Genomic DNA, 25455 nt, shown 5'->3' with positions numbered 1-25455 from the left:
AACATTTTAACATTCTTGCACAAATGCCCAGTGCCCTTTATTGCCCCTGACCCACCTTCTCATACTTGGCAAAGCCGCCCATGACGGCAGGATCCACAATGCCATTCAGCAGCATGGAGAGAGGGTTGATGGGAAGGTTCTCATCGCCTTGGTATTGGTTGATCATAGTCAGGATCTTCTCGTTGGTGGTTTCCATGGTTTCAATGGCATTCTCCAGCGGGCTAATGGTTGCCTTGTGAATAAATAGATTTTTTTTTTAATCTGCCACACATATTCTATTGTTCTTTATACAAACTACAATGGAGATCCCCACAGCTAGCTCCAATGAGTACTGAAGTTTAGTCAACAGTAAGAGGTATTTCTACATATGCAGATAGGGAAGGATAAAAACAGTTCAGAACATGTACCCCCCCCCCCCCCCCCAACTGCACTCCTACTCACTTGTGACATGGTGGTAACCTCGAACCACCGCAGGATCCCAGGCAGTTTGTAGGCTGTGGAGAAAGTGGTCCGTTCAATCCACATGGACTAGAGAGAGAGAGAGAGAGAGAGAGAGAGAGAGAGAGAGAGAGAGAGAGAGAGAGAGAGAGAGAGAGAGAGTTGATTTTGATGGAATCATGTTAGGATGCATGAAACATTTCTAGATTGTTGCGAAACAAAGTCTATAACTATAATTAATAATAATAATAATAATAAAAAAAACTTGATTTATTTAATCAGAACAGTCTTTAAATAACTCCATAAGCTATGTGGATAGGGTCAATTCTGCCTCGAGTCTGAATCAGAGATTGCAATCCTTCCTTTAAAGCAGAAACACCATATCATCGACATGTGTCGGCCCTTCAATTTATCTGCACTTCTTTTCAGTGAACCAGTGAAACAGTTTGAAAATTGCTTCACATACACAATTGTCTATACCGTCAACCGATGCTGTGTGATAAAATATACTGTGAGTGAAAAGTGACAAGGGTGCTCAGGTATTCAACAAAATGGCTCAATAAGACAGAAATGTGTATATTTTGTTGTTTATAGAGAAATATTTTTAAGAGTAGGTAGATTTCATTTGCTTGTTGCCTGTCTCATATATATATATATATATATATATATATATATATATATATATATATATATAAATAACATATGTTTAATTATAGATCTATTTAGTGATCTGCCACTGTGGATCAAGTTTCCGTTTGTTTTGCTAACAAGACACTGCTGAGCACTAGATGGCGCTGACTAAGAAAAAGACACTTTTGCTGATCTGGCCTACACCACACATGTATATGGTAGGCAAGTAAAACTGAAGAGCAGCTACTGAAGCCATCGATCGAGAAAAGTACAAAAAAAAAAAAAAAAAGGTATTATTAAGGCATACAAATGCAGACACACACGTCTTCAAACAGACCCTAAATGCTGTGTAAATACACAGTCCAGACTGTGTCTAGCACTCACTGTGAACTCGTTGTCAGGGTCCACTGATCCCTTGCGCACGGGTCGCGAGTAGTGAAAACGCTGCACATAGTTCGACTTGTAGAAACTGTGGGAGACAGGAGAGCACAGAGGCAGGTATTGTGGGAGAACTGTTTGCAGCACGTCATCTCCAATGGCAATCCAGTAATGGCTCACAATGATTGATAACCTATTGCTTAACCACTGTATCATATCTGCGCCAGGCAGTTTGCTTCCCTTTCAGGACCGCTGTGCCATATTTGTTCCAAATCCATAGTGTTGCCATTGCTGGTATTGCTGGATTTCTTCAGGGTTATACTCTGGTTGGTACACTATTACAATGGTATTCCAGTGGTTTTTAAGAGTTTCTGAATCATGTTTGGTATACCACAATGATTTCATCCATATTTCTTGTTCTGAAATGCTTAATTCCTTCCCTTTTGTAACCAGAATGAGATCACATAGTGATGCTGTTTGCACAGCAAACTGGAAAATAACTCAGCAGCTTCACACGAAAAGGTGAACAAAGCACTGCTGTAGCATTGTGTACTGCGGATTGCAGAATGTAGCTTCTGCAGGGCTCGCATGCTAATGCTGTGTCCTCATTGTAAAGCCACGGTGTGTGTTGAGGGCACTCACTTGATGATCTGGTCTGGGACGGGTTTGTTCTTGAGACGGGTCTGCATCTCAAGGACAGGCTGGACTGTGAAGCACTGGATATCTGAAAGGGGGTCAAGGTCAAGGCAGGAATCCACTTACAGCCAGATCGGGTTTTATTTATTTATTTACAATATAGAAAAGCAATACATTACCATTTACATGTCTACATAATTAATTCAATGTAAACACCTCCACATGCATGCAGTTATTCATTGAAAGTATTGGCAGTCCCTCAGCTCTAAACAGTAGGTCACATGGTCTAGTCATTTAGCACTAACCAACTGGACCACCAAAATTAATAATGCCTCAATTATTACTAGACCACATTACCTCCCAATCTCTCAGCTCTTAAAACAAAACCACGCTGCCTCGACCCTTAGCTGTAATTTAAATTTTACTCTGCCTTCCAGTCCCTAATCTTAAACCAGTATTTCACACTGGATTCCCCAGCTCTAACACAATCTCAGTGATTCCCGGCCTCTCAGATCTGACCCATTCACCCCACACCCCCCCACCCCCCATCCCAGCCCGGACGAGCTCCTGAAGGATACATTGCCTCGGGGAGTTTCGAATGTCATCACCAGGGTTGCTGGTGATGTTGAGTCTCACAGCGCTGGGGAACTGGCTCATGAGCTGCGTCTGGAAATCCTCTCGCCGCTCGTACTCCTTCCCACGGTGGATAAACACCTTGTTCTGCAGAGACGAAGAACATAGAACAGGGTGAGAATGAGAAAGTCCTTGTTAGCACTGGGTTAGTACCAGGGCAGTATTGAAATTTACCCCTGACACAACCATACTATCTGGGAAACTGCTCATGAAGAACAATGAAAGCACAGGAGCTTGAACTCCCTATGTCTTACCCTGAGGAACGAGGGGAAGCCTTGTCCATAGTAGCCTACTGCAAAGTAATCTGGCTTCGGCCGCAAAATCTTCATGATGTTCTCGTAGAACTTGGCTTGCTGTTGCTATAGAAACAAAGAACAACAACTCCCGTAAGCCTGTGGGGCAAACAGATCGAACCAATTCAGAAATACCCTTTCTAATTTCCTCATTGATTTCAGTAAGGTAGTGGCTCCTCCACCCTCCCTCACAGGTTTAATATTAGGATGCTATTTAAATGATCTGTTTATAAGTGGCTAGATTCAATCCTGAATATGTAACTTGCCAAGACTATGTTACCATTCATGAAATATATTAACATAAAAGCACATTTATCTTAATGTGTTTTTTATTTATTTGTTTTCTAAATACTGTACTTCTTGTGCAGGGATGGAAGTAAGACTCCTAATGCAGACGAGCCATTCCACTGTGTGTTATTAAATCAAACCCCTGAATAGAATAGGCCTAATGAAACACAGAATGGCTAAAACCCCTCTGCTGTTCAGACAGACAGGGTCATATAGGTGGCAGTGCTCAGTTACCAGGTTTTGACTGAGAAGCTCGTAGTCAAAGATTTCCATCTCATATTGTTCTGCCAGCTCCTTGCATAGAGAGATTGCATCTTCCCACATCTACCAGAACAGAAAGCAAAGGCAGTCAAGCGGCCCCTATACTAATATCCATTTTAGACATTTTAATGCCAAGCTTATTAACTATCCATGCACAGATTGCTTATGAAAAGACTCCTGAAGACTAATTGTGGGCAAGTGACATGGGGAAATCAGTCATAAGGAGTCTTTTCAGAAGACTGTTTGCTGGGATATTTGTCAGCCTTAGCTGATAACAAATAAAAAATTGCATAAGCGTTGCCATTATTAGTTACTACAAAATGGTGTTATAACACTTGATATACTCTTTCTACTTGTGTTGCCTGCAGTATTGCTTCTAGGTGGCTTTTTATAGTTAAAAAATGAACATGATGACTCTCAGAATGTTGTCAGTTTAGAAGGTGCAAGATTCATATACATACTAAGGTTTGTTTGAAACCTCCAGTTTTGCCAATAAATAAGACACAGGACAAAAATGTCAGTACTTATTCTAATGATGTTCTTTTGTGAAGCTCACTATATGACAAATGTTGACCTAAGTTTTCAGAAAAGCCTGCACTCAAACTATTCTACAATCCTTTAAATTGGCAACAACTGACAGTTCAATTTATTTTCATAACACAGGACGTACTAGCTCCAGTGAAAAGACTTGATGCTTGCAACACTGTATTTTAAGTGTTTGGTAATCCCTCCCCAGAGATGTTGTTCTGCTGTGTTGTATTGTTACCTTGCCCTTGTCCAGATATCCAATGATGGTGCTGTACAGGGTCTCTTTGAGCTGCCGCTGGGTCTGAGAACTGTGCAAATCACTGGGCATCACTTGTGGCAAGCATTGGTCATCCGACCACTTGGGGAGACAAACACACACAGTGCAGAGTCAATCACAGGCTGCTCTCCTGCACCAGCAATACCCTGAATGCTCTTTCTTCTTTACAGTCCACCAGCCTCCCCATTTCTTCTCTCCTAATCTCTCTTCCTGTCCCTGGCCCAGCCCCACTCCTGGTCCTCACCCCTCCAGCACCTATTATCCTCCCATCCTTCTCTACTTACTCCTCACCATGTTTATAGTACTTCTCCCAGATTCTTCGTCTCCCCTTTTCCAGTTCCCACTCCTCAAGCCCTTCTCCCAGTCTCTCCCACCAGTTCACTCCAGTTCTCCCAGCTCCCCATAGCCCCTCTCTCAGTACCTCTCTCTCTACCCCCCTCTGAGAGTCCCCCAGTCCAAATCATTCTAGTATCTTTCCCAGCTTACAATCCAGCTAGTGCCACCAATAATCCCCAGCTCCTCTGTGAGTCCCTCCAGTTCCCCCTGCCCTAACAGCCTCTCTCTCCTTTCTTGTTGCCCTCCCAACCCCGGAACTCCTTTGCCAGTCCCAGGACCTTGAGCAGACGCGTGTGCAGCTGTAATGCGTAGGCAGCCTCAGTGTAGTTCTCACAGTCCAGGTGTAAGTCCCGCAGCTTATACAGGTACCTAAGAAAAAGGATTACAATGGTCTGCTTTTATTGATGCAGTTCAGACTATAGCACTGACAGATATCTCTTACTGCAAATGTTAATACCAGGAGCAGGTATCTGTTGTATTCTCATATGAATACAAGGTGGTTCAAAATGACTGGAAAACCAGGTCATTTTTTTATTGCAATTGATTTACACAGGGATTTCACTAGCTGCTCATTTATCCTTGCAGGCATTCTTAAACATCTTCTCTTACTGACTGGGGATTGGGCATGTTTAAAGGGAATATTATGTTTTTATACTTCACATAATCAATCTACAGTAATGTAACTGTCACCTCCTCTCGATCTTTCCCCTCTCTCTCTCATTCAGTTACTCTACTCTCTCTGTTGACAAAAGAAGAATCTTTCATTTGTCTTTTTATCTCAGCAGTGTCAGTTCATTGGCATGGCTTTAAAAATAAATGAGAATGAAATCCCCAGCTAGATTATGCACATTTTAAGTTTTTAAAAGATAGTAAGGGTTTTTAGATGATGTAAAAAATGCAATGGTTCTTTCTTGACATGCAGGTGAAGGGAGTTACATACAGTACTATACATTCTAAACACTAACATTATAGAGTTGAAACATGACTTTATATGCGGCAGTTATCTAAGTGTCAGTATGCATAATATAAGAAATAATGCACGCCCAACCCAACATAAAAATACAGTAATTCCATCAAAGACGTTTAGTGACATATAAGGAAATACATCCTTATATGTAAGGTGTATTTTATTCGTTATATTTAGTAAACAATTCAATGGTACATTTGTAGTACATTCTTTAGTGTATTTTTTCATCCTGTTCAAAATTTTAAATCAGGACATAATTTTCATAATGCTGAGTTGGTTTGTAGACCAAAGTCAGTGAAGATTGTTGTGTATATTAACTACAGAAGGCAGGTGCAATCTTCTTATCTTAAAGTTGTTGCACGACAACTGCAAATGCAAAGGCTGTAAAGTCCTGTAGTCTATACAGATGCAAATAATAATAATAATACAAATAATAACAAACATGAAAAAGGATGTTCATACCTGATGTACATGCCTTCCCGGTTAATGTCCTTGTAAAAATTCTGAAAAAACAGAGATACAGTTAAGCTGTCATAGGCAGTGGCCGCGGGAGTCTGTGTGTCTTTGTGAGTTTCTGTCAGTACCTGTCAGCCCATGTGAGTCTGTGTGTCAATCTTTGAGTATGTTTGTTTTTGTCAGTGTCTAAGCGTGTGTGAGTGTACGTGTGCGTGTGTGAGTGTGTGTGTTTTTGTCAGTATCTGTCAGCGTGTGTGAGTTTGAGTATCAGTGTGTGTACTGCAGGGTGTAAGTTGAGGGTTAACTCACCAGCAGGTTGACAGTGCAGCTCATGCGATTGTTTCTGCTCTCATCATTCATCACTGCTCGGTAGTCCAGCAGTCTCTCCAGCAGCCCCTTCACCAGAACAACAAACTGCTGCACAAGGTTGGCCAGATGGGGTGACTTTGTGGCACACTCCAGCAGACTAGGTGAGAGGAGAGGGGCTTTATAGAACCAACATTCAGCAGCGACAAAGACCTGTTACAATCTATTTCGTTAGTTAGCATTTTTAAAATTAGACGTCCTGCATTTTACAAGTTGCAGTAAAATATACACTGCTTTGCACAATAAGAAACCCAGTTGGCAATTAAATGATCAAATTACATTAAAAAGAATGACCCACAAAAAAAAAAAAAAAAAAAATATATATATATATATATATATATATATATATATATATATATATATATATATGTATATATATACAACACGAGATGTTTTACAAAATGAGACTATTGAACACTAGACTTACTAATAGTAAAAAGATCGTTTTTTCTGGCACAGAGTAGTCCATGGCAGTTTCCTCGAGGAAACGTCATTCTGCAGTCGATTGAATTTTTTCTTAAAGTGTGGATTAACTAAGGCGATTGCAAGTGGGTCACACGTCAGCTTACCATTTATAAAACACAATTAAAATGACAAATTGCCAATGGAAAATTTCCATGCCATTAATACATCATAAAGGAACCAAAATGACACTGCTTTATTATGTATTGTATAACCTTGTTTTGCCATTGCCTGATATTGACAACCTTTATAAGACTTTAGAGAGGCTTTATTAATTATTTATAATCAATGCACTATGGGATATCTGGGTTTGATAAACCTGGAGAAGGTAAGCTGGTAAGGCAGACAGTGAGAGACTTGCCCACCAGGGCAGTGATATCGGTCCTCCTTACATGGACTGGAAGAGCTGCATGTACTCCTCATCTCCACCACCTCCCTCCACTTCATGATCCAGCTTCAGGATAATCTCATTCTCAAACTGAAACAGCACCAACAGGCTCATCAGAAACACAAAGACACTATCGGTGTACAGTAAGAGTGATAAGATGCATGGTACACGTTTATTAACATGTGAACAATACGACAGGAAGATTATTGTAGATACTTGTTTGTCAGCTGCAGAAGAGTCTGGACACACTTGCTTGTTAAACTAGCATTACTCTTGCTACAAAAATCTTTGGTCCACATTTGGCGGTCAAAAAAGGACTAAAAACCTTGATTATTATTATTATGCATTTATTAATTTTTCACAGAAGGTTATTTTTTCCTTAATTTTGATTCATTATTTTATTTTACACAAGAATAAAACCTGGGAAAATACAAACTAGTGCTTTAGTTTTCTTGTTCTTGTTCTCAAGCTAACACAAAAATGTAGAATAATGTTCATGGTTATTGCCTTGTTTCCAATTATTGTTTTGGCACGTTGTGTATGGCACAAGTAACTGGAGCTAACAAAACAGTTCCATGAATGTTCTTTGTCATGAACACCCACTAGCTATAAAGTCTCAAATGTAGTTTTGAAAGAAAGACATGTTGTAGAAAACAAGTAGTTCCGTTTTAAAAAGTTGTAGAACTCTACAGGTTAATATGTAAGGTGTCCCTATTTCTGTAACGGATGTGTGAAATTACGTGTCTTAGACAATAAGAGACTATATATCACACGGTTGGTCACCCCTTTAAGACCAGACCCAGGACACGGAAATTGATTTTTCAGCGCTTGCGCGTACTTTCAATAAACACAAAACCAAAATAAATAAAACAGAAACAAATACCTAGCTCTCTTTTGGAGCTCTGACTATACACTGATATATCCCTGACTAACCCACAGGATGGCTAAGCCATTTACCTGCTACACAAACATAATAACACACGGGCTTCACACAATACCTTATTTTGCAACGACTGCTCTCACAAACACACAGTGTGGCTCTCCACTCAGCAACCCTGAGCAGACTGGCTGCCTCACTTAAATACCCTGCACCTGGCTCTAATTTACAATTACCACCAGGTGCAGGGGATAACTAAACAATTAAAACCCTTAGCCCATTCACCCAAACGTGCATTCTCACATGTTTTAGCAGGGAAGGCTTTTCACCCCCTCCCTGCTACCTCATATATATATATATATATATATATATATATATATATATATATATATATATATATATATATATATATATATATATATATATATAATATAATAAAATAGTAAAACATAACTTTTATCCCCTGCACAGGTATGCATGTTTTTTATACTGATAAAGCCAATTCTGTTTGCAAGCCATGCTTTTAAATGTCTTGCATTTCCTGAGTTGTTTTAGCTACAATTACTTTAATGCATGAAACTGCCATTATTGTCAAAATGATGTGGTAGTTTTTGTGTTGTATACTTATGGCCACTGGGGGCTAAAACTGAGACCAACAAACGTGTCTAATGTTCTGATGTTGACATTCTCTGACATAAAAAATCAAAAACATGAATCTGATTAATCAATTTTATTAAAACAGCCTTTTGCTTCTGAGGCTAGTTGGAACATGCTGTGCTATCTCATTACATTAGGTCACCACCCCAGGTTTCTTACAACGCTGCTGCTGCTGCCCTCTCTGAAATGATCTCAGTATTGACCTCATGACTTTAAATGATGGTGTGACTCAGTATCCAGTAACTGTTTGCTGTGCTCTGATGACAAGGAGAATCAGAACAACACATGCCTTTGAATTCTACATTGCCTTCTTGAAGGCAGTGCTCCAGTGAGCAGTCGACTTAATGTCATACTGTGGGTGTTTTAAACAATCATTTCTTACCAGAGCACAACAAAAATCCGAAGCACTGAAGAGAACGATCAGAACATGTTTGGAGTCAGATGCTTTCTGAGATGCTATTCGTTAACCCTGCAGTGCAATAGAAAGCACAACATTACCTTCCTGAAGCTCCCAGTCTTGTCGTGCTCACACTTCATCATATCAAAGAAGATGGGAATGGTGGCTTTGCGCAGCTCCACCTCAGGAACGAGAGTCATCTCCAGGATCGGGCCCACCATCCCTGGGATGAAACAGATCTTGTGCTGGCCTGAAAAGCCAGATAGTCGGTCAGACAAACACTTCATTGTGGGCTTGTCTCCTTAGACTAACTCCCTAGTTTCCCATGTCACTCAACTGTGGAGGCTTGGGTTTAACTCTGGCTAAAGTGAAAGGAGTTTGGTGGTCTCAACCTAGACTCCAGAGGACATTTGTATGCATCACAAGACAGCTATGCAATTAGGCACAATTCAGCTCTGAGTCTGTAATTCAGCATTGAGTTTCAGTCTCAGAGCTGTGAAGGGAAGCTCTAATGGTGCCTGCATTATATAGAACTGTAGACGGTGCCATTATCCCTCCTCTTTCATAAGCACTACATTCTCTGAGCTGTAAACAAATACACTTAATTTGCTTTATAATCTACAATATTTTACATTGCTGAAAAAGAAAAAAAAAAAACATACCCAGCTGGTACCACATGTCACGGATTGCAAATCCAATCAGCCTCCTCATGTCCCCATACCTGTGTTCAGAGACAGGTTTGTTTTTAGATGGATCTAAACTATTAAGAGGAAGCAACCACTGTGTGTCACTGTTCTGTGTGCTGTGAATAGTCTGTACAAACACAGCCTCAATATACTTCAAGCCACAATTGCTACACTACGTCTACGTCTTATTCAAGAATAATAGAAAATTGTACCGGTGAGCGACTTACTTGGCCTGGATCTTGTTACGCTTGGTGGATGAGAAGTGCTGCAGCTGCAAGGAATCCTGGGTAATGAAGGCCACAGCCAGATGGAAATAGTTGTTCCAGAGCTTTGAGGAGAGACAAGTATGTAAAAAAAAAAAAACAACACGGGGTTGCATACAATTATTTTCTGTGGAATTGTTATCACAACTGTGAGAATTAGATACCAACAGATCAAGACAACACTGTGCAGAGGAGTTTGTGAGTACACTTTTGAACTCCAAGGGATTTTGGTAAACTATCACCTCTCAATAAAAGCAAATATAAATACGAATACACTTGTTAATGTTGTTCTTATAATTTAAAATATGCTCCTTACTGCCAATGTTTATGCACAGACCCTAAAAAGTGTTAATAAAGTATTTTTAAATATTTCTCACCTGCACCTCGAAGTTCATGTTCTCCAGGAATTTCTGGTTCATGGTTTTTGCGAAGGTGTTGATGGCTCGCAAGAACACTCTGAATAGGATGGGAGTGGGAAAATAATTAATAGTTATGATTTGATGCTTTTCGTTGGTTACTTCTGTGTACCTGGCTTTTATGGCAGAGATATTAGAGTCTAAAGTTTGTGTTTATCATGGGTCTCGGATGCAATATTACTAAAGGGTCACTACAATGTCGCCCCTCTCACTCTCTCCCTCCTCCTCACTTGTTCTGTAGCATGATCATGGTCATCCAGTCAGGGGGGTAGACATGCTTTCCTATGAGATCCTTAAACAGGAGGAAGGTCTCCATCAGAAAATCCTGGAAGAAAAGACCACAGACACACATTCACCAGTCTGCTTGTTAAATGACTGTCTGTCAACCTGCCTGAGAACTTGTCTGTCTGCCTGTCCATCTGTTGTCTATCTGCCTGCAAAACTACCTGTCTCATTGTTGTCTGTCTGTCTGCCTTTGACTACTAGGTGGGGATATTAATTGTATTCTATGGTTCTGTTGGTTCAGTTTCCTGTAGAGAGTGAGAGTAGTGAATTTAAAAGAGGAAGTAAATTTTGGCTCTAGGACTGAAAAATCTAAATCCACTACAGTCCACCTGTAATATTAGTCATCTGTTAATAAACTTGCTCAATACTTGAAGCTGAAAATCTCCTGCCTCTTTCCACACCTACAGCAGTATACAGCGGTATTTTTCTATTCCTGTGGGATTAGACATTATGCTCTTGGATTAAGGAAATCGAGAAGAAAAAAAAATGGCATGCCACTTAATGACTTGCCCTGAGCAACTGATCCCTAATTTGCATTGCATTATTGCGAGATACCACATGCACTGTGATAGAGGGTCACCACTGGCACTAAACGGTGGTGCTCTACTATCTCCAAACTATATTGCACAGTAACAAGCTACAGATAGGGTTACCATTTAACGCCATGTACACTAAGACATTTGGGACAGTTCAGGCTTTTCAACTCACATCATAATTAATTCTAGCATGTTTTACCTGTCTCAGGTACTTTTCTACAACAGGGCTACACTTACCAGAATGCATTCGGGTGTGAGTTGAAAAGCCTGAACTGTTGTAAACAACCCCAGTGTACATGGAACCATATGGTAACCCTTGCACGGTACTGTACAGAGCTGTTATACTCTATTATGGATTAGAAGTGTTAAGCCTATTAAAATAAAAACACTGTATTTTATCTACACAGTGTCATGCCTGTTCTTCCCTTTTCCCTAAAAAAATGAATATGGTGACCTGATATTTGAAGTGACACTCATTAAATATTGTGGTTCTTTTTTTTTAAATTTACAAAACTTGAAGTCTGTTTTAAGGAACACGTTTTGAAGAGTGTTTATAGCGATTCTCTTAGGTTCAATATTGCTCTGAAAAATGAGAAGAAACTTTGAAACTGTTCTGAAACAGATAAAAAGATATCATGCATGGCAAACTTGATTAAATTAATAAAAATGGATTATAAAAAAAAACGACCCACAGCAAAAGATTCCTTTAAACAGTCCTTAATGTTTTAGGCTGTATACCATATTATATTGCCCTGTACCTTTTGTACTCAGTCCTTTAATGACCTTTACTAACACCATATATTGATGTGCTTTACCACAGATCAGTGGTACTCTATTAACACCTCATAGTCTAGCCCTCTAGTGGGCACTGGACCTCTTGGCGTTAGCGTCTCCACTCACCATGAGCTCGGAGCTGTGTTGGAAGGTCTCGATGTAGAAGGAATAGTGCTGGTCATCCATCTGGCTCAGGATGGCTGTCATGCATGCCACAAATCGGCTCTATCAGAGAGAGACAAACAGAGTTATCAAACTGTGCTTCCATGTGTTAATCCATCCAGGGACTTGATCTCCAAACCATAGCATAGTACAACCAGCACTGTGCAGTGTAGCTAGTTGAACTTGTTTCCTTCTGATGTAGCTACATCGCAGGTACCACTTTAAAACAACATTTATTTTTATTTAGAATGTCGTTTGGCGTCCTCTAATCCCACCAAGAACCACCTAATCATCTTGTTTACTCTCAGGTGTAGACAAGCCACCAACCCCTGAAGGACAAATGCCAGCCTTGCAGCCGTTCTGTTTCGACATTAAGAGATCCCCTACTTTTGCCCTACCCTGCCAGAAGACCCATGAAGGACACATTCCCCACCTCCCTCGTGGAGTGATAAGTGCTCCAGGCTACAAGTGATGGCTTGGCAGGTATTAGAGGATTGATGTGGGGTTAGGAGTTGGACACAGTGATGGATGAGGAGCCCAACGAGATCTATATTAATCTCCAGCCCTAAAATACCCAAACCAGTGAATAACTCCAAACTAGGGAAACTACAGGAATCACTTCAGTTAAGCATGATTAACATAAACAGTTCAGTAGCATTCACACAGTTTATTAATATGAAGACTCGTCTGACTGTTTATTGCAAATCATCTCATCTTTCTTAAAGTGCCATCTTAACAATGTTATGACAATCTCTCTCTCTCTCTCTCTCTCTCTCTCTCTCTCTCTCTCTCTCTCTCTCTCTCTCTCTCTCTCTCTCTATATCTATATATATATATATATATATATATATATATACAGGGTTGTAGCCAGCCATGAAAAATGACAGAGGTACAAGAGTACTTGCATACATAAAGTTTTGTGTGATATTAATTATAAAATCACATTAAGCAATAAAATTAACTTAAGCATGTTGACAAGAGGGCAATGTTGCATAAGCACATCATAACCAATGAAGGTTGCAGCTCGAGTTTTTCGGCTGTTAGATTTGATTGGCTGTTTGGCTGTGTTCTGCTTTATACTCATGAATATGCAAACCGCAGCCATATGAACTCGACACATCCCTCATACCAGTGCCAATCACACACTGTCTGAAATAAGCCTTTAAGTATCCCACTTACTTCAAATGCAAAAAGGGATGACATGCATTTTTATTTGTGGCAAAGCAACCTGTAAAAGAGCCTAAATACATAATTATCAGTATGATTTTAAGCGAGGCACATGCTATGGGTGCCTCATAGCTGGCTATGGCCTTGATGTGTGGTTGTGTGTGTGTATGTATGTATGTATGTATGTATCTATACACACATACATACACACACATACACACGTATACAGTAGTGTGCAGATTTATTACCTCAATATTTGTTATTTATACCCTTTATTTAACTACCTGCATGAATTTCAATCTTCTGTCAGTAATCAGTGATATAGAAATAATAGGCACTCATGTGAAAATGTTAGACCACTTTATGCTTTAATTAGGCATCTTAAACAATTTGTAAAAAGTTGCATGCAATTTATCATTTTTAATTAATTGCATGTGTGGCCTATTAAAGTCATCAATTCAATTAGACAATCACTCATTTCAGTAATAATCAGTTGAAAAATGTGTATATATTCAAAGTGTTCTTTGCAGTTGTTAACTAGACCTAAAAATCTACTGGTAATATAGTTATGAACTCTTAAGCAGCAGTTTGATTCTCATGTTTCTCTTTCCAGAATAAACATTATTTCAAAACTGCTCCAATGTATTACATATGCAAATGTTGTTTTTTCAGGCTGGTTTATTAACGCAGATGCAGTGCCTGAGGCTTGTACAAAGTATTGTAGCAAATGTTCGTTATCTATTATACAACCTACACTGCTCCAGTAAGTATTTTAACTTCTTCAATTCTTGTTTTACCTTATCACACCATGCAAAGCTGGCCATCCCATATATCATTATACATTATGCAACCTGGACATACTGGGATGTATATTTTGTGACACCTATATTGCAAAAAAAATCGAAACGCCTCCCAGATAATTTATGTATATAAATATATTAGAGTACCACTCACCCCCCACCCCTCTTTGTCTGCCGCTGTGTTAGTCCTGCCTGATGGATGTGTCTTTCTCTCCTAACTGAGTTCCCTCACCAGTGTTCACAGCTGGTTGTTCCTGCCTGCCACCTTGCCTGGAAGATCCGTAGCATCCTGTATCCCTGATAGAGCCACAAATCCAACCTCATTACTCTCCTGTGGTGTATATGCACATGTACCAAAGTAGTGTCCACAAGTTCATTCCAAGGACAACTGAAAACATTGTAGGATGTGTTAGGGTTGCTCAGCGGTATGCGGGAAATGATGGATTTCTTAGTACGGCAGGCCAGTGAAAGGAATTAGCTATAAAAAATTATACTCCCCTGTCAAGTTGATTGATTTTATTTAAGTGGTCATCTCAACCACAGCAGAATTTAAATGCTATGTAAAATGTGTTTGCTTGTCAATGCACCCAGCAACATTATTATTATTATTATTATTATTATTATTATTATTATTATTATTATTATTATTATTATTATTTAAAGTATGGCACACTGTTTTTACAGACTCCATCAGCTTATAAATTCCTAGCTATAATATTTAGTTTGGTTTGCTGCAATACACCTTTGAAGGGGTTTTGACATTGAGAAAAAATTAATAAATTAAGGTATCATGATATGAAAAATTAATAAATTAAGGTTCACCATATGACCATGTAAAAAATGTTGACATATGAAAGAACAGACAGGGTCGCTAGAGATATTCTTAAAAAATGATTCAACACAACTGGATAAGTGCTTCTCTAGAAATCTGTAAAACTTTAAAGTGTGTTCTACTGTACAGAGGGACAGACAGACAAGATGCCTCAGCATTTCCCAGATTCTGATACTGAAGAACATCCTTAGCCAGTTTTTTGGATAATGCACTATAACTATATATTTATCCTCAGTGGGGAACAATAACGGTCTACCTTGGAATACCTAACTAATAATATAATGCATATGAATGTATATAATGTACTGTTATATTATTGTTCTTCCAGTCTGGCAGGGATAGGGTTAATACTATCCCAGCCAAATGCAGGTGCAGACCGTGGCTGGGACTTAATTGATTAATTAACAATTAATTAATTCCAGACACAGGTGTATAAAAAAAGCAGTCACTCCACTTGTATATACTTGTAAAATATTTAAAGAGACATTGCACTTTGTAAATAAACATGCACAAGAGTGTTTAACCTGCCTTCTGCTATTTTACAGCCATTAAAGGCTGCACCACAATGCTGCCCATTCACAGATGGACTCTCATCTGCTCTATCCTAAGGATTTCTTTTTCAACAAAAAAAAAAAAAAAATACCCTCAGACAATATAATAAATTGAGTAATTTACAGCTTAATTGTCAGAAATATCAATGCTGCCAGTAGTGCTGATTAGAACAGCTCATAGCACAGAACAGCCCCTGACTGAACAGAAAAAACCCCATCATTGAAGACATAGATATGTTCAGTAACTTTAAACATTCAGCAATAAACTGTTAGGTTAAACAAAGACATCGGCTGAAACTTTTATCCGTTTGACTTACTTGAGTTTCGTATTGCTTGACCTTCGATTTAAAGATCCTATCAAGTGAGAATTCAACAGGACATACCAATCAGGTGTTCAGCTTGTTTCAACGACATGTCTGACTTTGGAAATGTAGCTGTACAGATAAACATAACAACTCCATGGTATTGACACCTGTGCACATCAAAGGGATTAGTAAGGCCAGTAGTTACAGGGGTGCAAATCGTTTTGAAAATTGGTGCTAAACTGTTGAAAAAGTTTAGCACCAGAGAGCCTACTTGTGTTAAATTATCAAACCCCGCTCTAACAACTCAACATAACACAAACCTTCTCTCCTGTGTACGTGGATATGTGTGTATGTGGGTCCTGTGAGTAGCCAAGACCCAAAGAGAAACTATCATCGTCAATGGTTGGTAAGAAATAAAAAAAATAAAAATAAATATGAAATCAACATGCCCACTGGTGCCAGAATTTAATGTTGTAGACGCTATATAAGGTACCCTTAGCGCCACAGCTCCAAATTAGCACCCTAAACATATAGCACTATGGAGTTCATGAGAATGGAAAAGTAAAATGCTAACAAAAGGATCAACAGATAAATACTATAGCACTTAAAAAAGTTATTTTTGAAGACCTTGAATATTAAATGTTGAACTTATACTGAGACTACAAACAACACTTGAATTATTTAAAAATACTACTACTAATAATAATAATAATAATAATAATAATAATAATAATAATAATAATAATAATAATAATAATAATAATAATGTACGGTTTTGCTGAAATTATTTATAAGCTGTTGACGTGAAAATCTATTATTGTAAGAACTGATATGCGGATATTTCCACTAGAGTAATGCTAAAATAAAATATATAATACATCAACACTACAATCTGACAGTCAATTACAGGTCACATTACAAATTCAATACACAGTACTTTGAGAGACAGCAAATTCAGGATAGAGGGCTAGGTGCTAGTGATCTGGGAACGAGCGAATTCAATACATTGTAGAAAAGTTAGCACGTGAAATTCAATATAGACCTAAATGCTAGGGATCTGATAGGATCTATTCCTGGGTTAATCTTTAGATGCTGTGTGATCTTTCTGTTTAAATATCAGAATTTCCACAGTTATGCACTGATGACAGAGTAGTAGAGATTCTAATATTAGTTGTCAGTTTAAGAAATAACTGAGACTGACTACACATATACATGTGCAATAAACTACAGGGCAAATATACTTCCCTCAGGGTGGAAATGACATTTTCATTTTCTTTAATTAAAAACCAGGACCTTAAAACAAGGAAATGCCAAAGCCTGAGTCATATAATAGCTAAACTAGAGAGTGAATTGAGTGCACATGGACACAATAGTCTCCCTTTATATTATTAAATCCTCATCTCTGTCTCAGATTTTAACCAGTCTGAGGCCAGATATTTTCTTGTATACTTGATGTACCATCATTATTGTTTTAATAACCATAGCAATTTAAAAACCAAATTGTAACATTATACATATTTGGAAACGATATATATATATATATATATATATATATATATATATATATATATATATATATATATATATACCCCTTTAGGGGGAATCAAGGGAACGGAAGTATTTGTTAAAAAACAAACTGAGTGTTGCAAAAGTTAGTTAGCCTGAACTAACTGCTTCATTATGCAGTTACATAAGCTAAACAGAAGAATTACAGCCCGACTTCTAAAATGCTGTGCTGTTTTTCAGCCTGTATGTTGACTAATCCAATGTCTCACTAAACTGAAATGTGGACATTTTGTCACGCACTACTGTTTTTACAAATGCATTGCCTCATAGGTGTAATTCGTCTTTCATAGGTGTAATTTTTTTAAAATGAAGATTTTATTCCCACTTATCTACATACCATACTTCATACTTTTAAGGGGAAAAAGGTTTTTATTGAGAAAAAAATATATATCTTAAAAATACAAAACTAAAAGATCATAATTGGATTAGTCTCAACCACCCTGAGTTAATACTTGTTGGAAGCACCTTTGGCAGCAATTACAGCTGTGAGTCTGTTGGGATAGGTCTCTGCCAACTTTGCACACCTAGATTTGGCGATATGTGACCATTCTTCTTTACAAAACTTTTCAAGCTCTGTCAAGTTCCTTGGGGAGCGTTGATGGACAGCAGCTTTAAGTCATAAATTTTTGATTGGATTTAGGTCGGGGCTCTGACTGGGCCACTCAAGGACATTTACCTTTTTGTTCCTTAGCCACTCCAGTGTAGCTTTGGCTGTGTGCTTTGGGTCATTGTCATGCTGAAAGGTGAACTTCCGTCCTAGTTTCAGCTTTCTTGCAGACGGCAGCAGGTTTTCCTCAAGGACTTCTCTGTATTTTGCTCCATTCATTTTCTCTTCTAACGGGACAAGTGCCCAAGTCCCTGCCAATGAGAAACATCCCCATAACATGATGCTGCCACCAGCATGCGTCACAGTAGGGATGATATTCTTTGGGTGATGCGCTGTGTTGAGTTTGTACCAAGCATAACGCTTTGTATTTAGGCCAAAAAGTTCCATTTTAGTTTCGTCAGACCACAAAACTTTTTGCCACATGGATACAGAATCTCCTGAGTGGTTTTTTTGCATACTTCAAATGGGATTCAAGGTGGGCTTTCTTGAGTAATGGCTTCCTTCTTGCCACCCTACCATACAAGCCAGATTTGTGGAGTGCTTGGGATATTGTTGTCACATGCACACTTTGACCAGTCTTGGCCATAAAAGCCTGTAGCTCTTGCAAAGTTGCCATCTTGCTCAGTCATCCAGTTTGGAGGGACGGCCTGATCTAGGCAGATTCTTTGTGGTGCCATACAACTTCCACTTCTTAATAATCATCTTGACTGTGCTCCAAGGGATATTCAAGGCCTTTGATATTTTTTTACACCCATCCCCTGATCTGTGCCTTTCAACAACTTTGTCCCGGAGTTGTTTTTGAAAGCGCCTTGGTGCTCGTAGTTGAGTTTTGGTTTGAAATGCATTACCCAGCAGATCGAACCTACAGGAACTGCTGAATTTATCCTGAAATCATGTGAGTCAGTACAGTTTAACATAGGTGGAGTCCACTTAACTTGGTGTGTGATTTTGAAGGTGACTGGTTACACCTAAGCTAATTGAGGATTGCTATAAATTTTCTACACATTTCTAGAATTTTTTTTTCACTTAGAAGCTGTGGGGTAGAATGTGTAGACAAATTTTTTCAAATTTTGTCATTGGCCTCACAGTGGCATTCTTCACCAGTTTCCTCCTTGCCCGGCTGCTCAGTTTGGAGAGATGGTCGAATATAGGCAGTGTCTGGGTGGTAAAATGCACCTTACATTTCTAGCTGATTTAGTAGACTGTGCTCACAGGGATATTCAGAGACAGAGACAATATTTTTTTTGTACCCTTCTCCTGATCTGTGCCTTTCAATTACTTTATCCCTGACTTGCTTTGAAAGCTCCTTGGTTTTCATGGTTGAGTTTTTGCTTGAAATTCACTACCTGACCAAGGAACCTTATAGAGACAGGTGTTTTTATTCTGAAATATGAGAACCACTAATATTGCACACAGACAGAGACCATTCAGCTAATTGTGTGGCTCACTAAGGTAATTTTGTGTGCCTAGGTTTGCCACAGCAAAGGGTTTGAATATTTATACAATCATGACTTTTCCATTTTTATTTTCTATTAATTATCTGTTTACTTCCTTTTTGTTTTTGCTTTGAATGTGTGGAGTAGGTTGTGTATATAACACATATTAATATCTACTTCAAAGTGTCATGACTGCAAGCTTTAAAGCAACAAAATGTGAAAACTGTGAAAGGGTCTGAATACTTTTGCAAGGCACTATATATATATATATATATATATATATATATATATATATATATATATATATATATATATATATATATATATATGTTTTTAGCTCTCTCTCTCTCTCTCTCTTTCTCTCTCTCTCTCTCTCTATATATATATATCTCTCTCTCTCTCTCTCTCTCTCTCTCTCTCTCTCTCTCTCTCTCTCTCTCTCTCTCTCTCTCTATATATATATATATATATTTATAAAGGTAGTTCTGACTTTGCGGTTGTCCCCAGCTGTGTGTGGTCTAGTGTTTGTTAATCAGACCTCATTCAAGAGTGTCTCTGTCAAGCTGCTGCCAGGTCGCAATCTTGTCTATTCTCACCTCAGTCTGAGGCTGTGTGCTTTAAACATGTACTCAAAATTCAAAATTCTGGGGTCACAGACATCAACGTCTCACCAAACAAAGAGAAGCGATAAAGTGACAGAGTAATTATCTCTATGAGCACTGTAATAAATCTCTTACACCAGTCCTCCCAACAGCTCCTGCTTTATAATGTTGAACAAATAATCTTTCAGTCAATAGATAAATACATACATACATACATACATGCTTTACCATGACAGCCTTCTTGAATCAAAACCATTCTTTTCTTAAATATCCAATAGGGCTTATATTAACCAATTACATGTCTTCTGAAACAAAATGATGTATGAATTAGATAAACAATGCATAATTAAGATTCAATGTATGTGAAAAAGTAAGTGAACCCTTGTTTTAACAGAATCAGGTGTTTAAATAATTAGGTAGATCTCTATATAAAGATCAGAAACTTTGTGATTTTGGTCTTCACCATACAGGTGTGTGGAAAAATGTCATGCCACAATCAAAAGAAATCTCTGAGGGCCGCAGAAAAACAGTTATCAGTCTAGAAAGGGTTACAAAACCATTTCTAAGGATTTGGGGCTCCACCAACCCACTGTCAGACAGACAGTCTACAAATGGAGAAAGTTCAAGACCACAGTCACTCTACCCAGGAGCGGTTGTCCTACCAAAATCTCTCCAAAAACAAACCGGAAAATTATCAAGGAAGTCTCAAAGAGCCCCAGAGTAATATCCAAGGATCTGCAGGCCACTCTCGCTTTGGCTAATGTGAGTGTTCATGACTCAACTATCAGAAAAAGACTGAACAAGAATGGTGATCATGGAAGGATAGCCAGGAGGAAACCACTACTCTCTAGAAAGAACATTGCTGCCCATCTAAAGTTCGCCAAAGAGCACATAGATCATCCACAAGACTTCTGGAACAATGTTCTCTGGACAGACGAGTCAAAGGTAGAACTTTTTGGCCTCAATGAGAACGTTATATTTGGCGAAAACCAAACACTGCATTCAAACAGAAGAACCTCATCCCAACCGTCAAGCATGGTGGTGGGAGTGTGATGGTTTGGGGCTGCTTTGCTGTCTCAGGACCCGGACGGCTTGCCATCATTGACACAACCTTGAATTTTGCATTGTATAAGAAGATCTAGAGAAGAATGTCAGGCCAGCCGTCCTTGAGCTGAAGCTGAACCAAAAGTGGATCATGCAGCAAGACAATGATCCTAAACATACAAGTAGATCTACAAAAGAATGGCTGCAGAAGAAGAAATTCTGAGTTTTAGAATGGCCTAGTCAAAGTCCGGACCTAAACCCCATCGAAAAGTTGTGGCAGGACCTGAAGCGAGCTGTCCATGCAAGGAAGCCCTCAAATGTCACTGAGTTGAAGCAGTTCTATAAGAAGAAATGGGCCAAAATTCCTCGAAACCGATCTGAGAGACTGACCAACAGTTACATGAAATGCTTAGTTGAAGTCATTGCTGCTCAAGGGGGTGCCACCAGTTACTCAGTCTAAAGGTTCACATACTCACACGTGGATATTGAATGTTGAATCATCTGTGGATAAATAAATGTTGAAAACGTATCATGTGTTTGTGTCATTTGTTTAATCAGGTTATCTTTATCTATTATTAGGACTTAGATTAAGATCTAGTAACATTTTAGGTTTGAAATATGTGAAATGTGAAAATCCTAAGGGGTTCACAAACTTTTTCTCGGCACTGAACATACATACATGAATAAAATAATAAATATATCTATTGATAAAGCTATAGCCCACAATCATATGAATCAACTTTTAGAACACACATTTTCAAAAACGAAGAAGAGTATAGTAAAATGACTGTATGGTTCCATTCCAGGTTACAAAAGTAATTTGGAGAAAAATGATAATTCAATTTGGAACAACAGAACCCAGATACAACCAGAACAATTGCAGACACCATAAAACAGCAAGAGAAATAATAAAAAGGTAATTCAAATAAGCTACTAATCTTTAAAATTATGACCTAGCTAAATACTCCCATGACTGACAATCTCACAAACAAGTCTTTGATTCCCGAACTCTTGTAAAACAGAGTTAAGGAATCACTAACCTATAGATGCCTGAGTGGATTCACCTCTCAGATACCCAGTACTGAGTTATTTATACTGTACTGAATTTGGCAGTTCTCAGATCCCCAATATTGAGTTCTCTATACTGAACTGAATTAACGTGACTGACACAGAAATATCTGCTAAAATATCCTTAAAACAGAACTGCCACTGAGCCATGGGGGAGGTCTGCTCACAGGATGGGCAGGCAGACAATGTGTCCTGACAGCTCCCACAGGGAGACTTCCCTTTGTGAGAGGAGACTGTTCAAAAACAATCATTCAATCAGCCGAGGATGATGATGATGATGATGATGATGATGATGATGATGATGATGATGATGATGATGATGATTATTATTATTATTGTTATTATTATTATTATTATTATTATTAATAGTTGTAGTAGTAATTTATTTATTTATTTATTTATTTTAAAGCTAGACATTCTCTTGGAAGATTCTGCTGTTGTTTTGATCCCAAACATTTATTAATTGATAAATGAACGTCCATTGAAAAAACATATTTGCAGGGATACAACAGAGTATATGTGCACAATAGCAGTTGCACTGAAAGAAAATACAACTGCGCTAGAGAAACAATAGTGCACATGTCTGTTTCCCCTGGTTTCTTTCTAGGAAAAAAACAAAACAAAACAAATTCTCATTTATTATTATCTTTGTTGAGATCTGAGTATTCTTACTTCAACAAAAAGAAAACCACTGTGCTGTAGATACACGGCTCTTTACTTATTGGGAAATCAATTGCAAGCTGAACACGGCATGCTAAGTAAATAAGTACCAGCTGCACTGCTATGGCCACAGTTTTGCATCACCCTATCGAATTAACAAATTTTGCTTCATAAAGTTGAATAATGTTATGTTAACATATTGAATTACATACATATAGTGTTCTCTATACTTAACAAATACTTACAAAAATTTAAAAATGTGACATTTCGAAGTGTAATTTTGTAGTTTCTTTGATTACTCAATGTTAAATTATATATACACACACACACACACACACACACACACATTGGCTTGCAAAAGTATTCAGACCGCTGACCAATTCTCTCATATTAACGAATTACAAATGGTACATTGAAATTTCGTTCTGTTTGATATTTTATTTTAAAACACTAAAACTCAAAAACAATTATTGTAAGGTGACATTGGTTTTATGTTGGGAAATATTTTTAAGAAAAATAAAAAACTGAAATATCTTGCTTGCATAAGTATTCAACCCCCACACATTAATATTTAGTAGAGCCACCTTTCGCTGCAATTACAGCTTTAAGTCTTTTGGGTTAAGTATGTACCAGCTTTGCACACAGTGTCGGAGTGATTTTGGCCCATTCTTCTTGGCAGATTTGCTCCAGGTTGTTCAGGTTGGTTGAACGCCACAGATTCTCAATGGGATTGAGATCAAGGACTTTGACTGAGCCACCATAGGACATTCACCTTTTTGTTCTTCAGCCACTCCAATGTCGCTTTGGCCTTGTGCTTGGGATCATTTTCCTGCTGAAAGGTGAATTTCCTCACAAGCTTCAGTTTTTTAGCGGACTGAAGCAGATTCTCTTGCAGTATTTTCCTGTATTTTGCTCCATCCATTCTTCCTTCAATTGTAAAAAGATGTCCAGTCCCTGCTGATGAGAAGCATCCCCACAGCATGATGCTGCCACCACCATACTTCACTGTAGGGATGGTGTGTCTTGAGGCATGGGCAGTGTTAGGTTTGCGCCACACATAGCGCTTTGAGTTTTTGCCAAAAAGCTCTATCTTGGTCTCATCTGACCACAAAACCTTTTCCCACATCGCAACTGGGTCACTCTCATGCTTTCTGGCAAACTCCAGATGTGCTTTCAGATGATACTTGTTGAGTAACGGCTTCTTTCTTGCCACCCTCTCATACAGGCCAGTGTTATGCAGAGCTCTTGATATGGTTGACTGATGCACCATTACTCTACTCCCAGCCACTGAACTCTGTAGCTCCTTCAAAGTGATTGTTGGCCTCTCTGTGGCTTCTCTCACAAGTCTCCTTCTTGTTTGAGCGCTGAGTTTTGGAAGGAATAGAGATGTTCAGTGCAAGGATGGCTTAATTGGCTTCTTTGAGCGTTCACCTAAGAATGTCTGTAATTGAAACATTTGTGACCTGGAATAGTCTGCTGTGTTTTACTGTACATCAGCCTCATATATGTCCTGCATAAAAAAAAGATAATTTTTTACGGTGACGCTGTGTTGAAAGGAGCCAGGAAACAGAACCTGAAGGACAAGAAGCTCAAACTCTCTGGGCGATCACTGTCTGGAAAATCAGCACAACCCATTTCCATCTAATAATCTGAGAGTGGGGCCAATCAACAAATCTTAAACAAACTGTACTATTGTTAAATATTTCTTTCCTCATGATATGTGTTCTTAAAAGGTACATAATTACTTTTTTATTTTATTGTTACATGTTCCCATGTGTTGCTACAACTGCTCACGTAAGGTGTGTGTATTGTTTTCATTTTTCTTTTTTTACATTTTGACCACCTTTTTAAACTTTTAAATTGCATTCCCTGCCTCAAGATGGCTGCCCATGTACCCGCATGGACCTCTCAAAACTACATTTCCCATCATCTTCCTGCTCACATATGTAACTGAGATGGATTTTCAGTGAGCAGGAGGATGATGGGAAACATAGTTCTGATAGGTCCATGCAGGTACATGTGATGCCATCTTGAGGCAGGGAATGCAATTTAAAAGTTTAAAAAAGTGGTTAAATATGTTATATATATATATATATATATATATATATATATATATATATATATATATATATATATATATATATATATATATATATATATATACACAAAGGTAGTTATGACTTTGTGGTTGTCCCCAGCTGTGTGTATAATAATACCATACCTTAAACAGTTGTTGCAACATATGGGAACACGTAACACAATAAAATAAAAAGGTCCTTATCTACCCTTTAATAATATATTATTGTTTCAGCCCTCCTGGATTTTTGGCATGTTTAATAAAGGCACCAAACCTACTGGGCAGTCTGGGCAGTCCTCTGCAAAGTGGAGCTTCTGTAATGTGTAAATATGACCACTGGGAGCACAGTG

General features: G+C 38.4%; 1 protein-coding gene across 1 annotated transcript in view; it reads right to left on the bottom strand.

Annotated features, from left to right (window-relative positions):
- The window catches only part of LOC121324489 (dedicator of cytokinesis protein 2-like), a 92386-nt gene that overhangs the window by 9418 nt on the left and 57513 nt on the right, over positions 1-25455 (bottom strand). The window contains exons 27-44 of the mRNA XM_041266442.1: positions 12355-12453; positions 10864-10958; positions 10595-10673; positions 10182-10282; positions 9931-9989; positions 9370-9518; positions 7342-7427; positions 6431-6587; positions 6128-6168; positions 4977-5067; positions 4324-4443; positions 3531-3620; positions 2970-3074; positions 2661-2802; positions 2089-2170; positions 1453-1537; positions 442-528; positions 56-232 (exon numbers count right to left, since the gene is read on the bottom strand). Coding sequence (XP_041122376.1) covers positions 56-232; positions 442-528; positions 1453-1537; positions 2089-2170; positions 2661-2802; positions 2970-3074; positions 3531-3620; positions 4324-4443; positions 4977-5067; positions 6128-6168; positions 6431-6587; positions 7342-7427; positions 9370-9518; positions 9931-9989; positions 10182-10282; positions 10595-10673; positions 10864-10958; positions 12355-12453 — 1845 coding nt within the window. The remainder of the gene's footprint in view (positions 1-55; positions 233-441; positions 529-1452; positions 1538-2088; positions 2171-2660; positions 2803-2969; positions 3075-3530; positions 3621-4323; positions 4444-4976; positions 5068-6127; positions 6169-6430; positions 6588-7341; positions 7428-9369; positions 9519-9930; positions 9990-10181; positions 10283-10594; positions 10674-10863; positions 10959-12354; positions 12454-25455) is intronic.

This window comes from Polyodon spathula, chromosome 12 (assembly GCF_017654505.1).
Source record: "Polyodon spathula isolate WHYD16114869_AA chromosome 12, ASM1765450v1, whole genome shotgun sequence".
In the NCBI taxonomy this organism is placed as follows: Eukaryota; Metazoa; Chordata; class Actinopteri; order Acipenseriformes; family Polyodontidae; genus Polyodon; species Polyodon spathula.
The sequence above is the reverse complement of the archived record's forward strand: the minus strand, read 5'-3'. Positions and strand labels throughout refer to the sequence as shown.